This window comes from Episyrphus balteatus, chromosome 2 (genome assembly GCF_945859705.1).
Source record: "Episyrphus balteatus chromosome 2, idEpiBalt1.1, whole genome shotgun sequence".
Classification (NCBI taxonomy): domain Eukaryota; kingdom Metazoa; phylum Arthropoda; class Insecta; order Diptera; family Syrphidae; genus Episyrphus; species Episyrphus balteatus.
This window is the reverse complement of record NC_079135.1, coordinates 13,422,215-13,446,680: the sequence shown is the minus strand read 5'-3', so window position 1 is coordinate 13,446,680 and position 24,466 is coordinate 13,422,215. Positions and strand designations below refer to the sequence as shown.

Sequence of the window (24,466 nt, the reverse complement as noted above, 5' to 3'; positions counted from 1 at the left end):
ATGTAGAATTAAGGTAAAAATTAAAGCGAGCTTTAAATTTGATTATTAGTAAGGCCCAATGATTCTCTATTATCGTCATAGTAAACAAAACTCAAACCCTTGCAAAATTTTATATGGCAAGTAAAAATATTTTAAAACATTTTCGTTAGTCCTGTTTAAAGTTTCTTTTATTCTTTGGCTTTTATTTATGCCAACATATTTTTTACATTTGAATAGAATAGACTCTCATTTGCTACATCGGATTTTTTTTTTAAATACAAATTAAAATTAGAGGGAATCGAATGATGAACTTTTATCTTCGTTTTTTGTTGGATTAACATTTAAGACAGATCAGATGCATATGGAACATTGACCAAGTTTCCAATAGCTCCGATTGAAAGTTTTGATGAACCAGCTTTGCGGGCAGCCTATAAAAAAGACAAACAAAAAAATAAACCAATTCGTCCAAGATTAAAAAAAAAAAAAAACAAATAAATATAAACTCACAGATTGAATATCAGATTGGGACAGGGAATCGACGGCAGCAAGCATATTGTCAGCGCTTTGAACTGCTTGCTGGAGGGCAGCTTGGTTTCCAAGAGTTGCAATCAAACCAGCATCGGTTCCATAAGCTTCCAAAATGTCAGCCTTAAGGAGAGCCTTGCCACGGTTGACATCATCACCAGACACTGTGCCAGCCTTCAATACCCTAGCGGCAGCTTCAACGGCCTAGGAAATTTCTATATTAAAATGTCAGTTCACATAAAAGAATGATTCTTACCTTTCCGGCAACGCCAGCATCAGCAGAAACAACGAATCCAAACAAACCTCCATCAGAGTATGTAGCATTCAAAGCGCTGATGCATACTGGAGTGCTACCAGCAGCCGACGATGCAGCCTTAGCCAATGCTCCGTTGGTGTTGCCCCATTTGACAGCGGGTTGTGGAGCCAAAGCACGTTCCAAAACAGCGTAGGCAAGAGCTTCTTGTGGATTAGCGAAAACAGCTTCACCAGCGACCGCAACAACAGCACGATCTCCACCCTTCTCCTTGCGGATTTCTCCACCACAATACTTTGAAGGTGAATCCTTGCCACCGCCAGATTCCAACTCCAAGCTCTGTGCAAATCCAGAGAGCGTGTTTTGGTCGATACCAACACCAACTACGGCACAACGGCCAGCGGTGCAGTTGCTAGCAACAAAGTGCAACAAGGTTTCACTCGAAATCTTGCCAATTTTGTGCTTGGGGATGTACAATGAGTTGCCGAGTCCTGTACGGAAAGCAGCTCTATGGAGGAGTTCAACAGCACGAATCTTAAAAAAAAAAGAAAAAAACATTTCATATCGATTTACACATTAGCAAAATCTAATAACTTTAAACGAGCTAAAATTGTTTATAAAAATATAGACATATAATACTATATATAAAATTGGTTTCTCGGAAATGGCTCTAACGATTTCGGTAAAATTTTCAGAATTTATTCTTCTAAGTTCTAAGTTGTTAACTTTTAGAAAAATCCGCCTACTCATATATATTCTTTTTAAGTAACAACTGTAAAGATTTCAATGAAATTTTCAGAATTTGTTTAAATGGGCGAGTAAAACACGCCCACTTTTCTCATATATAAATTTTTTCGGTAACTACTCTAATAATTTTGATGAAATTTAGATTTTTTATGGGAAACTGAAAGTTTTTTTTTGAAATTCGGAAAACTACATGATACAATAGAAATTATAAAGTATTGATACGATTTTTTTAAGTAAAAATTAAACAAAATGGTTGCTCTGTAGCCCTTTTATGTTGACGCCTCAAGTTTTGCCCAGTTTCAAAAAATTATTAGCAATCAAAAAGTGAAAACGTATTCAATTTAAATATGTTACTGTGCTTAGCATGAACATAAATATAAATTTAGAAAAAAAAAGTGATAAATAACAATTAGAGGCCAAAAAAAAACGATAAAACACATTTTTTTATTAAAAATTTTTTAAACAAAATTTTTATTGTAATAATTACATATGTATATATTAGACTCTTAGGTTCATGCAGTGGCCAACGAGTCGATACGTTATTAAGTCGATAGCATCATTAGTTTTTGAATTACGTTGGAGTGCGCGTAAAAAAATCTATTCGATAAATATGCGTTTAATGTTTTCGTTTTCGTACTGCGATAGGTTTGATGCGTATGGGTTTTGGAGACTATCTAGGAACTTTTGAGGCTTAAGGTTTTATCATTAAGTATTATTTTTATTATCATTTAAATTGAAAATGTCGCTTTTTGTAATCCACGTTACCTTAGAAAGCCGCGAAAAAAACTTGGTAGATATTCGAATCTGGAAACAGGTAGCAAACTCAAATCCACTCCAAAAGATTCTATTTGCATTGAATCTTTATACTTTTGTCACTTCGGCGCAATTTTTTTACTCTCCACTATAAACTCCTGATCAAAATTAACGCACACTATTTTATACCCTTTATCTTATTTAAAAGGCTTTAAAATTAATTGGTGTATTCTTTTTGTGTTTGCTTCAAGGAAAACGAAAAACTGATACATATTTAAATAATTTTTGTTTTCTAAGAAAAAAAATTTTTTTAAATGGAAGCAGGTGACAGTTCTTTCTAATAATTTTATTCAATACTTGGTATTATCTTCTCCAGCGCATAAGTAGTTTGTTCATTCTACGAATTAACTTTTGAAGGATGTAACTCTTCTTTCACTGCAGTTTTCAGTTGCTCAAGACTGCTTGGAGGTGGATTTCGGTCGCGAATGTATCTCTTTAACATTTCCTAGACATGTTCTATTGAATATTAACCCGAATTTCTGTCAGGTCAATCCAAAGCTGGCATAATAAAATCTTGAAGATATTTTTAAACCTCTCTAGCAAATCTAAAGGTAATTGAAGCCGCATGCTGATATCAGTTAAGTATCTTTGAGTACTTAACGTAGGTCTAGGAGAGCTCACTAACTCCGTACGTGTTGTAAAGCAGATTTTACTTTATGAAAATTTATGACTATAAAATATGGTTCGCGGGTTGACAGACAGACTTCAGCAAATCTGTCCCCAAATCTTACCCACAAACATCTTATTCTATACCTTGAATTTTAGATCACTTCTTCTCATTTGAGACAATAACCATTTTACTGTGACATAAGGTAATAGTACTTTTTTTGAAAAATAAATACGATGTGCGTTAAATTTGAGCAGAAGTGTATTTAAATTTCCCATAAAAATTTAGAAATCTGTCAAATAGCATACAAATTTTAAAATGTTCCTCCTGACCAATTTTAAGTCGGCAATAGAAGTTGAATAAGTTATTTAGTCTAAGTATCTATAAATTTACCTTACTGTGTACATATTCAAAAAAAAATCTCAATAAAGTTACTACTTCAAAATACCTATTCTTTTTTAAATGGCTACCTTAAATTTATGGAGTGGGATTAAATTGGGACTATAAGTTATAACATTTAAAAATACCGAGCAAAGCTCAGTCACCCAGGTACTAATAATCTTACCTGTGGTGGTACGGCAGCAACTTGGGTCCTAATGCGTGGAGCAACATCACTGATTTCCCATGGCTTAAATGCTGGAGCAATGATGTCTTGTAACAACTTTAATCCAACTTCCTGCTTATCGCTGGTTGTCTCGATGGTGTAGGTGAGGAGTTCCCTATCTGAGGAAGCAGTCAAGCTTCCACCGATTTGCTGCAAGTTCCTGGTGATTGAGAAACCAGTCCTGTACTTGGTTGTGAGTCCAGCAGCAATACGAATGATGTGATTGGCACCAAGACTGTCATAGTTCTCATTCCGAGATCCAGCACTTGATTCAAATTATTTAATAAATTATTTCAATTTTACATAATAAAAGAGTTCAAAAACTTACCGGAAAACTACAGATACCCTGGTTACTGGCAGCGAACTCTCGGCAGTAGCAACAACAACTTTGTTGGGCAGAACATTTGATTGGACATCGGCTGCCTTGCCAAGTGGTCGAGGGCAGGCTTGTGCGGCAAACCCACGTTTCTATTAAAACACAAATTAAAAAAAATATTAAAATTAAATTCATATAACGATGATTTAATATTTTGACAAGAGCCAAGAGGAGGAAAATTTTCTTTATGTTTTACGTAACAACGCGTTTGAGTTGAGGTCAGGTTAGATGGGGAATTTTTTTTTCACACAAGCAATTTATTGATTATTGAATTTTTGTTTCAAGTACTTACAGCGACAACACGCAGGAAGGGTACTTTGCTTGCATTACTAGCCATTATTTACAGGAAAATGTGAATTAAATTTTGTGATAAAAATTTTTTTAATGCTTCCGCACAAGACGTGAATATTTTTTCGACAGTTCGTCTGATTTCTTGCCAAGGGGTTGTCTGATCAGCAGGCTGGACAACTTTGTGGAATAAAAAAAAGACAACCTGTCAAAAATTTTTGCATGAATTGTAGTAGATTATTATATCTAGTGATGGGAGAAGTTGTAAGTTTAAAAATTTAGTAAGGCTGTATGCGCATTGAATAGTTTTGTAACAAAACATAAAAAGATAACCTTATACTATGTTTCCACCTACGCTAAATCCGAGATTTAGCTAAGTAGATTTAGCTCAAATCTCGAGATTTATTCTAAATCTCGGTTTGAGCGTAGCTGAAAATCTTGGTTTTAGGCTATGTGAACCTAAATCCACCATTTAGCGAAGTAGATTTAGAATAAATCTCGAGATTTATTCTAAATCTACTTAGCTAAATCTCGGATTTAGCGTAGGTGGAAACGTAGTATTACACCGAAACAAAATTTTTATTTTATTTTTTAAATGTGAAGTATATATAAGTACTTTAAAAGCGTTTTTACTACCACATCCAATGGAACAGGGCTAGTGTATAGTTGAAAGTACTAGATTATCGATTTCCTTTAGAGGTGGTTGACTACTCATGAATAGAAGCAGCGTTTCCTATATGGAGGTGGTAGCCCGACAAACAATTTTGGATATATAAAGCTTTAAGGCTTAACTACATTGGCTCAAAAAGTGAAAAAGTACAAAAGTGAAAATTTTCAAACGCATTTTTGTATAGTTTTTCGGCGTGAAAAATTAAAACAAATAATGCAGAAAGCTTATTTTTTGGTCTAATAAACAATTTGTATACTCTTTTTCACAAAACAATTGCGCTAGCCAGAAAAAAAATATTTTCACTTTTGTACTTTTTCAAAAAGTGGTGTATGTAGTTAAGCCTTTACAGATGCAATTGTTGCTCCTGTAAAGCTATACCCTACTAACAATTTTGCTTCTATAATGCTTTACAGAAGCAACAATTGCATCTGAAAAGCTTTATAGAACCAAAATTGTTTGTCGGGTATAGAAGCAAAATTGTTGCTCATTAGTAGAAATCAAGTACAACAACTTCACATTATTAGCTCAAAAAGTGAAAAAATGAAAAGTGAAATTTTTCAACCGTATTTTATTTTATAGTTTTTTTCGGGTGGAGAACTTAGCCCCGTTCCATTGGAGGTGGTAGTTTACTCATGAGTAGATCTAGTACTACAATTAACACTCTACTCGAGGAGATAGGGATGTGTAGTTGTTGTACTAGATTTCTACTCTCGAGTAAACTACCACCTCCAATGGAACAGGGCTTTTGAAAAAAGATGCAAAAGGCTTAAGCTCGTATGATACTTCTTTTTTCTCTTATTTTTTAAACTTTAAAAAAGCAAACAGAGCAGTACGAAATTTTCCAAATACAAAATCACTTGAAGGGTGAGCGCGTAAACAATATACATACAGAGAAAGCCAAAAATGTCAACAAAAAAGTACTAAAAATATACTAAAAAAGAAAATTTGTTTACCTTTTTCAGGTTCTTCTGATGTTTCTTGCTTGAAACTTGACAAATCAATTGAAGTTTGTTATTTTCTTCATTTGGTTGAGATTGAAATTAGGATTTGTTGATAAAATAGCCAGACAAAGTTTTTTTTTCCGCACGTCATATTCCGCGTTTTTAACTTTTTAAAAAGTAAAAGTATAACTACAACGGCCACTTTTTGCAAAAAGTCAAAGAGTGAAAATTATCAAACTCATTTTGTGACAGTTTTTCCGCCCACAAAATTAAAAATAATGATGCAGAAAGCTGTCATTTGCTTAAATTATAAATTCAAAAATAACAAATTTTCTTCGTGTTTATTCACAGAAAATGGTCAATAATTGTTAAAAAATTAGTGGTGTGCGTGGTTTTTCGGTTTAAAACAATTAAGAATTACGGTAGCTGACATTGGTCGCCAGATTGTAATGCTTGGACAATTGGGCTACCAATTTCAGTTTGGAAGATATAACTTTTTTATGTGTACTGTGTGGAAAAGCTTTTGAGTTTTTTTTTTAATTTTTCGATTAAATTTTTTTCAATTTCAATTTTTTCTACCTGGCCACACTGTCAATCCAAATACATTCCACAAAGATGAAAACAAAAACAAAATTTTGTTGACACCTCTCTCTCATGTATATCCATCTCTCTCCCTCTTACTCACTCGAAAAAAAATCAAAAGTCACTTGACTGCCTACAAACTGACGTTTATACAATTTTTTTTCTCTAGCTTGATCGTTGCTCTTCATGTTTTCACCACTCGCAAAGGAAGAAAAAAAAAATAATAATTGTTTTCCTACAATTTTTTTTCCCATATATCTCCCATCTGTATGTGATTTGTTACCACGATAAATTTGCTCAAAAAAAAAAGTGAAATCTATTAATTACAATATTAATTTAATTGAATTCCATTACTAAAAAACAATGGCATCCTTCTTCAATGTGGGAGGCTTGGGCGGAAACCCTTTTTCCACCCCTGTTGGACAAAGAATTGGTAATTAAATTATAAACTTTTTTTTATATTCAAATTCCTTAAAAAACCAATGTTTTTCAATTACTAAGATATTATATTGTAATCTAATGAAAATGTATATAATTTTCCCAATAAAAAACCTAGGATTGCATTTTCTTTCTGTTGTTTTTTTTTTGCGTCTGTGTTTTCATACGATTGATTTCTTCGGTCTGCTAACGACGATGATTTTTTTTTCTTCATGCTTCCCATTTCCCCACAAGCTTTTTTGTAATAATTATTTTGTTGCGAAATATTTTTTCTTTTTTGCTTGTCTGTCGGCATTTCATAAAATACTATGCTAGAAAAAAAGTAAAACAAAGAGTCATTTGTCTTATCTTGTTGATGAATAATAATAATAATAAAAAAAGACTGATTGTGGTGATCCGATTTTACCTAATCAGATTTTTTTTCCTGCCTGCACACGTAAACCACTTTTTTTTTCGTAGAGTTTCTGGTTATTATGAAGGTGAAGGTGCATCGTGCATGTATGTTTATTTTTTTTTTTTGCTTATTTTTTATTGAAAAGGCAAACCTAACAACACAATCTTGCCGAAACCTCACTCTTTTTCTCATGGCCACCTCATCTTAAATGCCTTCCTGCTTAACACCTCTCATCAACCTCAACAGGGGCTATATTATATTCGATAGAGATGATTGTGTTTACAATTTAAATTAGAAGAGTTTTGATAACGAAATAAACCTCCATTAGTCACATTCGTATTAATTAGTCAGTCAGTTAAGTAGAGCGCAGTATACAGCAGTTCAGCAATAATGCACACATAGATGAGTAGCTGTAGATTTAGTTGATATTTGATGTTTGGAAGCGTAACCAGATGATGTGTCGCCGCTGCTGCAAGAGGCGGCGGAAAGGGTGTCCGGTGTGTGTCCCCGCAAACGGCCCCGCACTTGGAGGGGCCGAAAAACCATATCTCTTTTCTTTATTCATAACAATCAAACAAAAAATAATTCAAATTGGCTTGTTTCCATTCGATTTCCATAATTTAATTGAGTTGAGTGAAAGCATGGTGTTAAGTCTTAACTACACTGGCCACTTTTTATAAAAGTACGTAAGAAAAGAAAATTAAACAATTTAAAATAATTGTTTTACTTTTTTTTCTAAAATGAAGTAAGAAGTATTTCTAAATTAAAATAAATATCTAATAGCTTTATTTTATTACAGCAATTTTAGAAAAGTAGGTAAAATTTACTCAAAAATGACTCTAACCATTTTATGAAAAAGGCGATCAAGTGTTAGTTTTTAATATTTTATATCTTTTTATGAAGAAAATTTGATTTTTTATTTGAAAAGTCAAATTGTAGAAAATTTTACAATTAATTTTTTCTGAAATTTGGAATGTAGATTAATAATTTCTGCAAAATTTCATACCAACTTTATTTAAAATAGTTTTTTTCCGAAAAATGTTTATAACGATTTTGATTTTTTTCTAAGAATGCGCCTTAAAAGAAATCAAATTGCTGAAATTAATTTAAGATTTTGTTATTTTGCTTGATTTGGAGAACTAATTATTTTTTTTGCTGATATGTACTTACATTATTTAACAAATCTTATTTATATAAAAAGTTTTAAAAATTAAAGCAATTTGAAATCTAAAACAAGTTCGTGAGATCGAGTCGTTCATTTTGTTTTTCATCTACATTGAAAGAAAACACCTATTGTCTTAAGTTTATTATAACAATTTTGAACTTGAACGGAAGATTTGATACTTTTTTCAAAATGAATACTCTAATATCATTTTCCTAGAGGCCCCGCAAATTTACTCTCGCACACGACTCATTTTAGTGTAGCGCCGCCTCTGGCTGCTGCCGCATCGTTTGTTGGCCGCACCGCACCGCATCTCTCTTTCTATCTCTGACTTTCTGGTTTGAATCGATCTTTCAATTGAATTCAAAGGTAAATATGTGAATGTATCTGCTAGAAGCTAGAGTATACAAAAAAAAATTATTAATAATATTATGATTTTGAATACCGACGACAAAGTTTACTAGCGAAGTATTGAATGGCATAGTTGAATATTTTGCAACATCTATAAAAATCAACTTTGTGTATGTAATTGGAGAAAATATTTACGCAATAGATTGTTGCACAGAATGTATACAATTCAAGTAATAATAATAAACAAAGTTTCAATTAGAAAATAAACAATTTTACGTTTATAATGTTGAGTCAGGCTTTTATTCTATTCGAAATTAAATAAATGTTTTGATTTAGTTTTCAGTTTGTAAAAGGTCATTTCGCTAACGTATAATTGATTGCTTCTTATTTCCGAATCTTATAAGCACACTATCGGTGCCAGAGCATATCCAAATTAATCGTTTACTGTTAAGACGCATTTGCAAAAGAGCTGCTTCGAAATGCGAGGCACTTTAAATCCTTGCAAAAATAATTGCTTTTCTCGGCTCTCACTAGTGGACACAGAAATTGAACGCATATTTTGAACCCTTAAAGTTTTATTCTGTGTTCAGATGTTGTAAAAGGGAATGCATTTTTTGTATTGCTACTTATAATTAACAAGTGTTTAAAAACAGGGCATCCCCAAACATTAATCGAAAATGTTAAAAAATTGGTTTTCGAAAAAATCGATGTTTGCACTTAGTCAGCTCAAAGTCCTGGGGTCGAACTACGGCATACGATCGTTAACGTATGGTTGCTATGTGTCCCTATCTTTTTCTAATAATTAAATAGAGAGAGCAATAGTCAAAGCGTTAACGTATGATCGAAATCGTGTGCGGTGATTCGACCCCTGATCTTAACCCTAAAGAACATTTTTGTATCTTCGTTTTATTCAAAAGATCTTTGGGTCGGAATCAAAGTAGAGTGCTACTCTACTCTCATAGGTTAATTTTTATGCTAAAATAAAACTATTTCTGTATGTAAAATCAAAAGTGTAATATTTCTTCATCCATGTATGTTCATGTATGTTTTCTAAACAAAAAATTGTTATTCCAGTTTTTTGTTTTTGAGTTTTTCAATTTTAAAGATGATTTTGCCATTTATTGATGTAGTTAAGTCATAAAAGTACTGAGCAAATGTTTTTTCCCTGTGACGTGCTTACCAAATGGATAAAATGCATTTTTGCATTTAACACTTTTTATGGATTTTCTCAGTATTACAACCTAAAAGTATATTTTAAATGCAAAATGCTGATGCTCTGACATTTTACCTGAGCCTGAAAACCCTAACCTTGAATATCCGTCAAATAGAGACCAAAATATAACATTTTTAAAACCACACTGTTGAGTATTTTTTTAGAGTTTTTTGTTCAGTTTGAATCACATGAAAACTCTCAAAAAAAAGTCTCGATAATTTTGGTTTAAAAAGCGTATATTAAGAGTTCTATTGGTCGGATATTCAAGATTAATGTCTTCAGACTCAGGGAAAATGACAGAGCATCATATTTTGAATTCAAAATCAATATATTATTCACTTTGTCCTTTTCACATTGCACAATGCATTAAAACTATGAATATTGCAATATCTTACATTCTTGATGCTTTGCAGCAAAACTTCCATAGTAAAAATTATTCCTAAGTTATAGTTCTTTCATTTGATACAAATTTCATTAATGGCCGCCGAACGTCCAAAATGCCCATTCTCCTTTGAATATGAAAACAACTTTTTTCTGGGTTCCTTCATCATCGTAATCTTGGTTTTATTGTTATAACTACGAAATTCTTTTTGTAGCACGAAACCAATACTTGTTACATGTGTGTAGCAAATTCCTAAATCCTCAAAGAGTGCATATGTTGTATGATAATTTTAAGTTTAAAAAATTTAAGTCTTAAAATATAAACTTTTTTTTTCATTATAGAACAAGCCACCGATGCAACATTAGCATCGGAAAATTGGGCTCTCAATATGGAAATATGCGATATGATCAATGAGTCTTCCGATACAGCACGTGATGCTATGAAAGCAATTCGTCGGCGTCTAACCCAAAATGCTGGTAAAAATAATCAAGTGATTATGTTTACTTTGACAGTTTTAGAAACATGTGTAAAAAATTGTGGCAAAGCATTTCATGTCTTGGTTGCACAAAAAGAATTCATTCAAGAATTGGTCAAATTGATTGGACCTAAAAATGATCCTCCAGCAATTGTCCAAGAAAAAGTATTGAGTTTAATTCAAATTTGGGCTGATGCTTTTAAAAATCAACCTGAATTGAATGGTGTTAATTTGGTTTATCAAGAACTTAAAAATAAAGGAATCGAATTTCCCAATACCGATTTGGATGCTATGGCACCAATTTATACACCACAAAGGGTAAATTAGATGATAAGATTAATATATGTTTTATTATTTTCTAACTAACTGAAATTTATATCTCACAGAGTGTTCCAGAGCCACCACCAGTTTTGCATCAACATCAACCTACGTCTCCACAGCATATTGGAGCACCAAATCCGGGAGTAGCTGTGAGATAAAATTTTCAATTTCTAGATTTTAGTTTAATAATGAGAAACTATTTTTGTTTTAGTTAAGCGGACCGACTGTCCTCACACCAGAGCAGACAACAAAATTACAATCGGAGTTGGAAGTTGTTGGCTTTAGCATGTCAATTTTGGGTGAAATGCTAAACGAGTTGAAGCCTGGCGAAGAAGATCCAGAAGATTATAAACTTTTTACTGATTTAACTCAAACTTGCAAGTAAATTGTTGCTATTTAAATTCATACATTATATCTACGAAAATAATTTTAATTATTTATTCTTTAAGGGAAATGCAAGGAAGAGTTGTTGAGTTGATTGGAAGAATTAGCAACGATGAAATTACCGCTGAGCTGCTTCGTTTAAATGACGAATTAAACAATTTGTTCTTACGTCATCAGAGATATGAGAAGAACCGTGCACCCAATGCTACTGGTACAACATCTCCATCGGCTATATTAGGTGCTGCTATTGGTGTGCCAAGTCCCGCTGCAGGTAAACCAATCATTATCGATATTGTGTTCTTAAATTCTTTAAAATGAAATTAACATTAAAAAGCAGCAAAAGATCCAGCTAAGGAAGCTCTGATTGATTTGAGTGATACAGCTAGTGGAACAGATTTGTTAACTTCACAATTTTCTAAATTTGGTAATAGTAATTAAGTATAGTTTATTTGATTTAATTAAAAAACAAATTATATGCTCCATTAGATGTGGGATCTTCATCATCACAATTACCAAAGGTTAACGATGTTCCACCACCAGCAGGTGTTAAAACTTCTGCTACCCCACAACCAGCAGATGAATTCGATATGTTGGCACAATCTCGTAAACAAAGTTCCGAAATAATAAGGTTGTTTTCATAATTAGTAGAAAAGTTATTTCTTGTTTTCAATCAAATACTTTTTTTTGTTTAGTAAAACTGGTATATTAAAAGACATTCCATCAGTAGATGCAACAGCGGGAAGTGTCGGCTCACCATTCAAAAAACCACCCATGGAGGGGGTAAGTAAAGTAAGCAGACAATCAGGTTTTATTTTATTAAAATTATTTTGGGATTTTACAATTCAAACTAAAAAAACACATTTTTTTAATTTAAATGGCTTATTTTTATTCTCAAATTCAAATTCTTGTTGGGTTTTGTGCTTTTTTGTTTTATATGTCTGCTATAAAATGTAAATTTGCTTGTTTTTTTTTTTATAATTTTTTTTCAATTTTAATTTGAAATAATTTTTAAGTTACAATTTATGGTTTTATTTTTCGCGCGAAGCTACCACCAAAAGAGAGTGAATTCGATGAAATGGAGGCGTGGTTAAGCAATTCTGTAAGTAAGGTGTTTTTAGTGTACATACATATTTAATATTTCTTTGTTAAAATTTTATTGATCACAAAAAATTAATTATTAATAACCCATTAATGCTTCTTTAAATTATGCTTTTTAACATAATTTTTTGTTTTTTTTTTTTTTATCAGTTTTATTTTGTTTTGATACTTTAAAGTATTTTAACAGAACGATTTGTATAAAATTTATCAAAAGATATGTATAGAAAAAGATTAATTTCCCCTTTTCGACTGATTTTTTTAAGAATAAAAAAAAAATTATAAGCAACCCTAACAACAAATTTGATGCATTTTATACAAAAAAATCTGTATTTTTCAGATTGCAGTAGTTCAATAATGTAAAAAACGTAAACAAAATTTTAATATTAAATAAGTAGTCGTTAACAAGAGTTGAGAAGATTTGTTTGATTAAAATATTTTAACCAGCTCTTAAAACGCACAAAAGAAACGGTCTCTCAGATAAAAGTTTCTTTAGCACATAAATACTAATATAATGCTTTTTATTTTGTTTTTTTTTTTTTTTTTGACACAGTATTTGAAAACTAATACTATAAAAAATAAAGTATTTGTTGTTGTTTTCTTGCGAAATTATGCACTTTATTTTGCATTCTTGGTATACTAGTTTTCAAAGTCTTATAAAAGTCTAACTAGTTGACGCAGGATGTAGAATATCTCCTTTCTTTAGAATGGGTGGAACTATTAATCGATTGCTCTCCTTCTTTGGAAACATTCATCACGACAGGTTTCTGTTCTGAGTATCTAGCCTTTAGAAGATCGTTTTACCTTAAGAATCAAATACAAGTTATAAAGTAGATAGCTCATTCAATGTTCAATCCTGATCTTTTACTTTATTCAATATTTTGTTCAACTTATGTATCTTTTTTTACTCAAACAGCATAAATGGGTTAATGAATTGGCATCAAATTTAAATAAATAAATTAATAAATTTAAATTAATAAACAAGAAACACTACTTATTCTTTAAAAATTGCATCAATATGTAATGTATACATATGTATATATATTTTAAGTAGCTGTTGGAATTGTAAAATTTATTTCTATTAACTAATATTCACACTGCTATCATCTAATTTCAAATCATAATCTCCTAACAAAAAACACACTTGCAGCTATTCATCCAATTCATTCATTTGACAACAAAAAATATATATTTCTTATGTACTTTTATTTCTTTTGCTTGCTAGTAGTTTTGTCGAATTATATATTTTTTTTTCTTATTTTATATAAAAATAAATAAATATCTTTTTTTATAAACACAGAAAGAGAATGAAGGACCCGAAGAAACTCTCACTAGTACAGAATTTGACAAATTTCTAGCCGAGAGAGCAGCAGCAGCTGAAAGCCTGCCTTCCGTAGCATCACCCGGCAGCGATGATTCCTCCAACAATAGTCGCAAAAAGAAGTCATCGAAAAAGGAAGATGAAAACCTCCTTGCACTTTGAAGTGATCCTCGTTGATCCTTTCCATAAAATTAAACTTTATATTTAAAAATATTTTTAAAATTAAGTAAACAAAAGATAAAACAAAAAAAAACAAATCAATATGTCTAATCTTATAAAATTATATATTCTATACGTAATACCACACAACTACACCCAATCAATATTATATATATATATATAAATATATTATTATAGCGAGGAGCCATAACCTGTTAGTTGAATATTTTTGACTTAATTTTATACACTTTCTTCTACTAGAACCTTTTTTTTTTTCTTGTTTATATTTATGCAGCTCTTTTTACATAATAATTATTAAATTTAAATATAAAACTTCTTATATTTTTATTTAAAAAAATAATTATTTAAAACATTGTTAATATATTTTTTTTCCTTTTTTTTGTTATTTGATTGTAAAGCAGAATATACGAGTATTGTGTATTAAGAGACAAATTATTGTATGTCATTTGAAACAAAAAATATACTGTATTGTTTATTTTTTGGGCCAATTTGTGTAAATATTCTACTGATGTTGGTAAAAAATTAAAATTTATTTAAGCTAAATACGATAAATAATATTTGTTTTTTTTTTATATTATTTCACTTACATTTTCGAAGATAACATGAATTTGTTGCTTGAAGTTATAAATCTTAAAGTAATTGTGTTCTTGTCTTTATGTTAAAGATCTTTTAAATAATGTTTACATGAGAAGTGGTGAGGTTGCCTGTTACTATTGATTGATTCAATGTGAGCTGCACTACACACGTAAAATCTGGGAAATTTTTATTCGCGATAGTACGAACCAGGTTTTCTCTTTCGTATAAAAAGTACCCATACGCCATACGTCTTTTTTAAGGTCGATTAATACGTCAAACATCTTTTTGCACGAAACTTAGCTTTTATGAAATTATTTACATTTCTTTTTTTATAGGCGTTTAATAATTTACAATAGCAATTTTTTCTATAGAAAATCAGTTTAGAATAGAATTTTTTACACTTGGTTTTTCAATGACCAAGAAAAATTGGTCAAATTTCTTAACGCAACACATGCAAGATATTTAACGTATTTTTAATGCGTTCAAAAGGCAATGGCATACGACATTCCAACACAATCGCGAAGAAGAGGCAAACCTAAAAACTGATAGAGCAACAACAATTGCTTGCTGTTAGGCCTTAGACATGGAATAATTCTAAACCGGGAAGAAATTCAAAATACTCGTACATGAATTTGTTGCTTGAAGTTATAAATCTGAATCTTATAGTAATTGTGTTAGATCTTTTAAATAATGTTTACGTGAGTAGTGGTGAGGTGGCCTGCTTCTATTGATTGATTCAATGTGCACTACACACGTAAAATCCGGGGAATTTTTATTCGCGATAGTACGAACGAGTTTTTCTCTTTCGGGGCAATTCCATGGTAACTCACGTTACATTCACAAAAATTTCCGATACATAAATAATTTTTTTTTTGTTAATTTTAATATAAATTGATACGAAATTACTATCCATGAACGGAGCATAACTATTACTTTCATAATTAACAAAACAAATTTTCTTTAATTTAAGTATTTGCTTGGGATAAATAAAAGTATGATGGTAACTCACGTTACAAAAATCGGACACGAGATTTAAGAGTCCCACAGTATGAAGTTTTTTCTACGAAATTAAGAATCTTAATTTGTTTTAAATGAAGATTCCATACATAAAAAATTACAAACTTTTAATATCAGTGACAAAACGAAACATTTATTCGATATTTCGAGGAAAAATTTTAAAATGTTTAGGTAACTCACGCTACATTATTTTGGTAACTCATGTTACCTGCGATTTGTGGTTCCAAAAGTAAAGAAAAGATGCATTTTCACTCAAGTTTTTTTTAAATCGAATATTGTGTAACGAAGCTTGCTTAAATGTTAATTTATTTTAGCAATCACGAGGGCATATTGTCATGGTCACTATTAGATTCATCCAATTTTCTGTGGGCTTGTTTTTCCGTCATTTTCATGTGAAATTCTTCTGTAGTTGGCAGCTTATGCTTTAAAAATGCTTTAAGATTATTTATTCTCCTTGAATTTAATTTCTATCCATAAGGGAATACAACAAAGAATCTTTTCTTGCAACTTGCATAAAGTGTTACCGTTTTTAAATAGTAATTTGCTATTACAAAAAGTAAAAAAAACTGCATAATTTGTTTAAAATTCGTGTCCACTTTGTCATGGAATTACCCTTCGTATAAAAAAAGTACTCATACGCCATACATGTCTTTTTTAAGGTCGATTAATAAGTCAAACATCTTTTTGCACGAAACTTAGCTCTTATGAAATTAATTACAATTCACTTTCTATAGGCGTTTAATATTATACAATAGCAATTTTTTCTATAGAAAATCAGTTTAAAATAGAATTTTTTACATTTGGTTTTTCAATAACCAAGAAAAATTGCGAAAATAAGAGGCAAACCTAAAAACTCATAGAGGAAACAAATACAACGACAATTGCATGCTGTTAGGCCTTAGACATGGAATAATTCAAAACTGGAAAGAAATTCAAAATACGCGTACAAATTTATTAGTTTTTCAGATCACGGTCGTCTGTTTCGGTCTAATTTGAAAACGATAATCAAAATTGATTCCGTACAGATTAGAAACGGATATTCTGATTTCCACTCGATTTTACTTTTAAGTTTTGCCAAATTTGAGGACAACAAAACATTCTCAAAGTCAGCAAATCATGTATAAAAAATTTGTTAAAATTTATAAATCTCGTGTGTATTTATAATTTCTATTGCTTCCTTTTTATAAATTTAATTTCCTAATTATTAAACATAATCGTACTAAATAAGGCATGTTTTCGTGAATGTTTAGTGACGGCACAGTTTCTATTCTATTTATTAAAGTATGTACTATGTTCGAAGAATGTTATATAAAATTTAAGGTTGTCGTTTGTACTTAAACAACAAAAAACGACTTGCTGAAAGCAAAAATGGAAATTAAGGTAAAGCAATTATCGAACCATAGGGGAGAAGAGGTTGGAGAACTCCGAAGTTAAATTTCTAATTTAACTCAAATTGGCGCCCTCAGAGCAAGTCGCTTTCTTGTCGTTTTAGTAAAAACGACTTACGTGATATTCGGATAAGAGTAGAATTGCGGTACCCTTCAAAACTTATTGCTGGATCATCTGAATTCAAAATATCAAAATTCATTCGTTAATTTGTCGTTTTCCCCAGGTAATGCTGGGAAGTTTTTTGAAATTTAAATTTTTCGCTTTTATGGAATTCTTTAATTTTTAGGGTAACAAAAAAAACGGTTTATGTAATATTGTGAAATAAATAAATACCATTAATAAAGGAGAATGGGCATTTTGTACGTTTCGCGGCCATTAATGAAAATGGTATCAAATGAAAGAAAGTTAATCTAAGGTTAACCTTTTACTATGGACGTTTCGCTGTATTGCATTAAGAGTGTATGATATTGAAATATTAGTATTGTTAATGCATCGTGCAATGTAGTAAAAATTAAATTATATTTTCATTTCAATCATAAAATATGATATTCTGTTATTTTCCATAAGCCTAAATATCGATCTTGAATATTTTTGAAAGAAGAATATTTGTTCTTATAATCGCCGTTACAAGTTTGTCTATAATGAATTACCCCACATAAAAACAGAACCTCGAAAACAGCCCAAATGACGTTTTTTAGCATTTTATAACGGTAATATTTCAAAAACGGAGGCCAATCAAATTTTTTTGAATCCAGATTCGAGTTCAGCACACTGAAAACCTTTAGAAAAGTATATCTTGGTTCTTGTGGCAAAAAAAAAAGTTCAATTTTGTTGACCAGTGTAATGAGAAAATCTATAAAAAGTGTTAAATGCATAAATGCACTCACCAAAATCAATAAGAAACCAGCAAACCAAATAGACGTAATTATCAACAAGAAAAATAAAACAATAATTTCCTATGAACAGCAGCGAATATACGCCTGTTCAAAAAATACATTTTAATTTTTTATTTAAATTATTATATTTGTTTTACAAATAAACCAACATTACTGTTGGCTATACTTAAGCAAGAAAATAGAAAAAAAAAACAAAATTGAATTATAAATTATGCTTCAACAGCCATTCCCAAAACCGAGTTAATACACTCTTCCTTATTAATCAAATGACAAGTCTTATTAACTAGCGCCATCAATTGATTAGTATCCTGTGCCCAATTATTTAATATATCCGATGAAGTCTTCTTTGTTGTGAAATAAACAATCTCTGCCGGACGATCAATTTTAACTCGAATTGTATCAGCATTTGCTAGCTTAGACAAATACTCTTCACATTTGTCAGTTGGCAAAACAAGTAATTCACTCATTCTCTTCAAATAAATCCGAGAATAATAATTCGAGATAATACGAATATTGTGCTCGATTAAACGATCTTTTAACTCAGTTGCACAACGTTTGCCATGCACTGAATTCTCTTGAAAGATAACATTCTCTGTGAGAATAAAACCAAATTCAGCATCAAATGCATCGAAATTAATCAATTCTTTGCACATAAACAAACGGAGAATCTCTTTATAAACAGGAATGTCTTCAAGAGTTTTGTTTTTAGCTAAATGAGCCATCATATCGTTTTGTTCATTGTCATAAGGCGCTAAAATGCAATAGACAACTGCCAATTTAAGCTTTTGCTTTTGATCTTCAATTTGTTCTTTTGTTAATTGAGGTGGCTTTGCAACAACCTCTTCTTCTACTTTCTTCTCCTTTTCTTTCGAAGGAGAACCAGTTGCTGGAGCGGGTTCCTCTTTGTCAGCCTTCACTTCGACTGGTTTTGGATCAGCAATCGCTTGATAATGACGGGAAGTCTTCAAAAACGATGTATCTCGATCGAGACGAATCATCAAGTCGTAAAACTTGACCTTTAGATCCTGCTGCTTGGGATCATCAAAGAATTTAATACTAATTTTCTTAGCAATGATCTGAGTGGAGACATAATCTTCTTTAAGCAAACACAATCGCATTTGCTCCAAAATCAATTCAACCTTTTCCCTTTTATCCATCGAACCATAAGTCTCGACTTGGAGTTCTTCCATTACAGCAGCAGCTCCAGCAATATCTCCTTCGGCTTCTTTAATGTCAGCCAGGATCTTTGTCAATCTGGCTCTTTCAATTTCAACATAAATCTTGCCCTCAGTCACTGACCTCAAAGTATTAATCAAACTCAATTTGACAGCTTTGTTGGGAGTCTTGTCAACATAACTACAACATTCTTGAATCATTTTACTCACAGCTTGTTTGAGTTGAGACCTTCTACGAGCTAAGAGAGTAATGAATTCATTGAGGGCATTCCAATTGCCAGCATTGAAACAAATTTGACAAATTGCAACTAAAACACGAGAGCAGGAAACCATATCGGCACCTAAGCGAGTTTGTTTTTCTAATTGCAACATTGTTTCGATAGCGGCGTGGAATTCATCGGGATTGGATTTGGCCTGGGCGATGGCTTTGGGAATTTTTTCATCGCATGTTGGTTGATAGTCAACTTCCATTTTGGTGATGCGACCGCCGTCAAACATGTAGTTATCCATTGTTGCAAGTGTTTTTTTCTTTTTTCTTGAAAATATGCACAAAAGCTATTCAATACCTGGTAAATATAGTTTATTTATTTTATAAGTTTTATGTAGTTTTTAGATTTGTTTAAAAGAATTAACCTTATTTTTGCAAAGAATACAAAGAATTTTGCCGAATAATGAAGCGAAGTCAGACACTGACGAATGAGAATGATAATTTTTTTTCGTTTCCTTCAAACAAATATGGTGTTGTCTCTTTTTGTTACATTACAGTGGGGTACAGAATATGATGATAGTTATATGGTTGTTTTCTTTTAAAAAGACTTTGGTTTTTGAGGTAGTATATTTGTCCTTTTTTTGTATACGTGATTTATCATGTTGTTTCTTATTTTGTATTTTGATGTCAACAGGGTGATGCTATTCGATTTTTGTGGATGGTATTTGTTGTAGTTTAGACGATGAAACTCTAAGGCGGTAATAACATTGGCCACATTTTCCTCGCTAGCGCAATTTATTTGTTTAAAAGAGTAGCTATACAAATTGTTTTTTTGGACCAAAAAATAAGCTTTCTGCAACATTTTTGTATTTTTTCTACTTCAGGAAGTCATCAGAAAAGCAGATTGAAAATTTTAACTTTTTCACTTTTTGAGCCATACATTGGCTTTAACTACAATGAAAAAGTTGGAAATTTCCAAAAATAAATTTTGCATTTCTTTCTAGCGCTATTTGTTTTTGCAAAAAACTACAACAATTATTTTTAGACCAAAAAATAAGCTTTTTGCATCATTATTTTTAATTTTGTGGTCGAAAAAACTCCCAAAATGAGTTTGAAAATTTTCTTTGCCAAAAGTGGCCGTTGTAGTTATACCTTAAAACACCCAAATATACAGACTACAATTTATTTTACACTTTTGCTATACCATAACCCTATTACAAAAAAATAATACAATGGTGCAAAAATTGTCTGTTGTATTTATATAGTACCTAGTAGAAAAATAAAATTTAGCAATTTTTCAACTTTTTGTTGCACCGGATCGTGATTACCTCTATTGTTTTTCATTTTGCGATCGAAAAACTGTCGCAAAATATATTTAAAATTTTAAACTTTTTGCAAAAGAGAAGTTTACAAAAGTGAAGAACTAATTTTTCTTTCTAACGTGATTTGTTTTTGGGAAAAAAACTACAAAAATGGTTTTTAAAACAAAGAAATAAGCTTTCTGCATCAATTTTGCGGTCAGAAAAACTGTAACAAAATGATTTTGCAATTTTTCACTTTTTGCTAAAGCCTAGTACGCAGCTGAAGCGAAACGAAATTTTCCATACAAAAATAGCGCAACGAAATCTTGGACGAAATTTAATTTATTTTGTTTTAAAACTTATTTTCTGATGTTTTTTCTTGAATTTTGTCATTTTTTGTATTTTTATTATTTTTACTTTGACATAATACTCGATGGTATTTTTTCGGTGACATGTCCGCTGTTGACTTTGGAGACTTTAAAATTTTTCGTTTCGCTTCAGCTGCGTACTACGCTTAACTGGCTGAATACAATGGTGTAGCTGTGGCTGTAGCTTGTAGTACTGTCAAAAGTTTACTGAGGGAAACAACAACAAAAGTTGGCGGCAGCTGAGCAAAAAGTTGAGAATTCTTCAACTTGCTCTACAAGCTACAGCCACAGCTACACCATTGTATTCAGCCAGTAATTCCTTTTTGTAATCGTTATTGCTGAAAACCTTACCCGGCATCAAATGTGTTTTTTATTAGCCCCGTTCGATTGGAGGTGGTAGATCAGTACTACAATTAACACATGATATTCTACTCGAGGAGATAGGATAGAAATGTGTAGTTGTTATAGCTGCGTTCCTTTGGAAATATTTATCTACTTTTTAGTACTTAAAGCTGCTTTGAACTACTTTTTCAGTATAGCAAAGTAGATCAAAGTAGTTTTAAGTACTAAAAAGTAGATAAATATTTCCAAAGGAACGCAGCTTATACTAGATTTTTACTCACGAGTAAACTACCACCTCCAATGGAAAAGGGCTTGGTAGTAGTGCTATAATAGTACTTATAACATCCACTCGACAGCACTGTAATTTGTGGAACTTATTTTTTTTGACAGTTCAAAAATATTTTTGTTTTCGTTGTCATTTTGAGGATATTTCATCATAACTTTTTAAACAAATTTTGTTTCTTTTTGATTTCTCCCAAGGTAATTAAACATTTGCATTTAATTTATCCTAAATAATATAAAAACATGTATTCTTTATTTAAATAAAACATAGTTCCAATGGATCTACCAACACAAACAACAACATTTGTAAATAAAGTCCCACAAACCATACCCGACCAGCATTTCATTCTCAAAACAGAATGGCACACAAATAATATCAATCTACAAATCCTTGATACACACAGATCCAAGGAATGGCAAGGTAATGTTCGCTTCGATGATCTTAAACAATCATCTGAAGAATTAGAAATTCCATATGAAAAATTCTTTGATGAATGTAAAGAAGCATTAACAACAAATGGCGGTGCCAAACATTTTGAATATGTTGTTGAAAATGATAAATTTAATTTAATAAAAAAAGATCAATTCCAAATTCAATATTTGGAACTTGATCTTACGACCAATCCTGAATTGAAATCTGATTTTGGATTGGCAGCTGTTGATTTGATAGCTTCTTTACGAGCAGAATTGTCTCAATGCAAAGAATCCACAAAAGAATTGAATGAAAAATATCAAACGATGGTTAGCACTGTAGAAAAATGCTTGGAAGAGAAGAATCAATTGGAAAAGAATCTTCTCAACAAGTTTGCTTTGCTTTTGAATTCAAAGAAGGACAAAATAGCTGAATTGCAAGATTTGCTTGTCGAAAAGAATAGATTACTTGAAGATGCTGGCATATCTCCTGAGGAAACTACAGGACAACAGGAGAAGAAGAATTCGACGGATTGTGATGCCAATGATAATGATGATGATTTTTTACAACCAACGCAAGTTATGACACAACCTGTTAGCAAAAGTTTACCGAAACGAGTTAAACTAGGAAGTTAAGTAGCGATTCGAGTTGTATCAAATCTATAGAATAGAATAATGACTTAAAAAAATTCAAACTTTAAAGTGTAATTATTTGTATTGTAAAAAATAAAATAAATTATCTGTAAGACCTTTAGTAGATAAATTATTTGAAAGTAAAACAATTTTGATGCATATAAAATATGAATGGGATCATCACTTGATCTGTATCAAGCACGTGGCCATGACACAGAAGAATATGTAGTTGACTTCAGAGCCGGCTTCGTGGGTTCGAGCTCAGAAGGTGCCATGTAGTTCAGTGTTATATGTTCTGTCTCTTCTTTGTCTTTCTGTGTTGTATTTTGTATATTAATGTCTTGTATTGTATCATCCGATGGACTAAGTTTCCCAAGCTGCAGTGCTTCTAGTTTATCTTCGGATTAGATTAAAATATAATGTAATGTGATCTTTATCAGGCATACTCAACTGTTAGTACCCCACTAAAACAGGTAAATGCGAACAAAGCTCTCACAACAACGGACATAGGAGTATTTTCATCAAAAACCTTTCCATCATTATTTTTTATGGTTTTTGTTATTATTTCCATAAACAAAAAATACCAAGACTGGAAACTCGGCGGTCAACTGACGTTTGCCTACAAGCTGCGAGGTATGGTGAATGTCGTGAACCTATCGTTGTGTTCGTGTGCGCTGTGTGGTGAATGTCGTGAATCTATAAATGTGTGCGTGTTAACGTCATTTACCAACGTGGTGGCTTTCACATATATTCACAGACAGCACTGTACACAAAAGGGTTTTGCGGGGAAAGACGTACGAAATTTTCCAGTCTTGGTATTTTTTGTTTATGATTATTTCTGTTAAAAATGAATATTCCTACAAGAAAATACAATATAAACCTAATTTTTGTTATTTTTATTTTTTCGTCAAAAACTCATAAATTTGATTAATGGCCTGTGGACATTATTTTTCTCAAATTTTTCCTCATCCCTGATACGCAATTCTCTGTTTCTTTTCTCTATTCCCCAACCTTAATTAAGATCACCCAACATAAAATACACTAATAACATCAGTAAATTTAATTTTAAAATAAAAAACATTGCATAGTGTAAGGAGTATTTTTATATCAGAAATTGAAAAACTAATTGACACTCAATTCTCTAAAGAGCACGTAAGAGCACCCAATTTTTGTTGCATTGGTTTAAGAAATATATAAACTAATTCATAAGTTTCAATTCACCGCAGAATAACGGGGTATACTTAAACAAAATCATTAAAGTTCATATAATAACTTAACAAAAATAACAAGTTTTTATATACTTGTTCTAAGCCCGAATTGAAATAGATTCGATCTAATATTTCCAAAACTGTATTAATATCGTTAATAAATAACTGAAGAAGAAATCCCCATTTAAATTTTTTTAGATTTATTTGGTGCACAAAATTTTTCAAAATGAACTTGCTGAAATGTCCAACAAAGCTTAGTGCAACCTTGAGCTTCTTTGCAGAAACAGAATACAAAAACATTATGGAAACGACCATGGCCATGTTCTATAATGAGCAAGATTTCAGAGTCCCAGCTTAAGAGCAACTCGGACTCGATTTCAAAGTATAATATTTTTTTGTGAAGCGAGATCTTGAAGAAAATTTGTTTTTTGAATGGAAAATTAATATGTCATTATATTCACACGAAACTTGATGAAAATAAAATTTTGATCAACAAAGCTTTCATATTTCGAATTTGAAACTATCTGATTCACCTCTAGAACATTTTGGAACATTCAAA

At 31.3% G+C, this 24,466-nt stretch overlaps 4 protein-coding genes and 1 long non-coding RNA gene across 9 annotated transcripts; 2 read left to right on the top strand and 3 right to left on the bottom strand.

Annotated features, from left to right (window-relative positions):
* Positions 1 to 149: 149 nt before the first annotated feature.
* LOC129910794 (cytochrome b-c1 complex subunit 2, mitochondrial) lies at positions 150 to 4,363 on the bottom strand. The gene is made up of 6 exons (XM_055988339.1): positions 4,197 to 4,363; positions 3,857 to 3,996; positions 3,490 to 3,793; positions 761 to 1,291; positions 487 to 708; positions 150 to 407 (listed from the first exon to the last, which is right to left on the bottom strand). The coding sequence occupies exons 1-6, from the start codon at positions 4,239 to 4,241 to the stop codon at positions 321 to 323; spliced, it is 1,329 nt and encodes a 442-aa protein (XP_055844314.1). The 5' UTR covers positions 4,242 to 4,363; the 3' UTR covers positions 150 to 320.
* Positions 4,364 to 6,530: 2,167 nt separating this feature from the next.
* Positions 6,531 to 14,174, top strand: LOC129910353 (TOM1-like protein 2). 5 transcript variants are annotated; one of them, XM_055987699.1, is made up of 10 exons: positions 6,531 to 6,818; positions 10,667 to 11,118; positions 11,187 to 11,270; positions 11,333 to 11,502; positions 11,571 to 11,776; positions 11,840 to 11,929; positions 11,992 to 12,133; positions 12,198 to 12,285; positions 12,551 to 12,604; positions 13,901 to 14,174. In XM_055987699.1, exons 1-10 carry the CDS (start codon positions 6,749 to 6,751, stop codon positions 14,081 to 14,083), a joined length of 1,539 nt encoding a protein of 512 aa, XP_055843674.1. In that variant the 5' UTR covers positions 6,531 to 6,748; the 3' UTR covers positions 14,084 to 14,174. The 5 variants fall into 5 exon arrangements, with proteins under 5 accessions (XP_055843674.1, XP_055843672.1, XP_055843676.1 ...); XM_055987697.1 differs by having other exon boundaries at positions 12,198 to 12,294; XM_055987698.1 differs by having other exon boundaries at positions 6,532 to 6,818; positions 11,843 to 11,929; positions 12,198 to 12,294.
* Positions 6,936 to 7,598, bottom strand: LOC129910354 (uncharacterized). The gene is made up of 2 exons (XR_008771496.1): positions 7,230 to 7,598; positions 6,936 to 7,134 (listed from the first exon to the last, which is right to left on the bottom strand). It is a non-coding gene; the product is annotated as an uncharacterized LOC129910354 (long non-coding RNA).
* Positions 14,175 to 18,092: 3,918 nt separating the features above from the next.
* Positions 18,093 to 19,907, bottom strand: LOC129911467 (26S proteasome non-ATPase regulatory subunit 12). The gene is made up of 2 exons (XM_055989280.1): positions 19,788 to 19,907; positions 18,093 to 19,720 (listed from the first exon to the last, which is right to left on the bottom strand). Exon 2 carries the CDS (start codon positions 19,662 to 19,664, stop codon positions 18,189 to 18,191), a length of 1,476 nt encoding a protein of 491 aa, XP_055845255.1. The 5' UTR covers positions 19,665 to 19,720; positions 19,788 to 19,907; the 3' UTR covers positions 18,093 to 18,188.
* Positions 19,908 to 21,777: 1,870 nt separating this feature from the next.
* Positions 21,778 to 22,812, top strand: LOC129910224 (uncharacterized). Its single transcript, XM_055987506.1, has 2 exons — positions 21,778 to 21,853; positions 21,927 to 22,812. The coding sequence occupies exon 2, from the start codon at positions 21,932 to 21,934 to the stop codon at positions 22,700 to 22,702; it is 771 nt and encodes a 256-aa protein (XP_055843481.1). The 5' UTR covers positions 21,778 to 21,853; positions 21,927 to 21,931; the 3' UTR covers positions 22,703 to 22,812.
* The last annotated feature ends 1,654 nt before the right edge of the window (positions 22,813 to 24,466 follow it).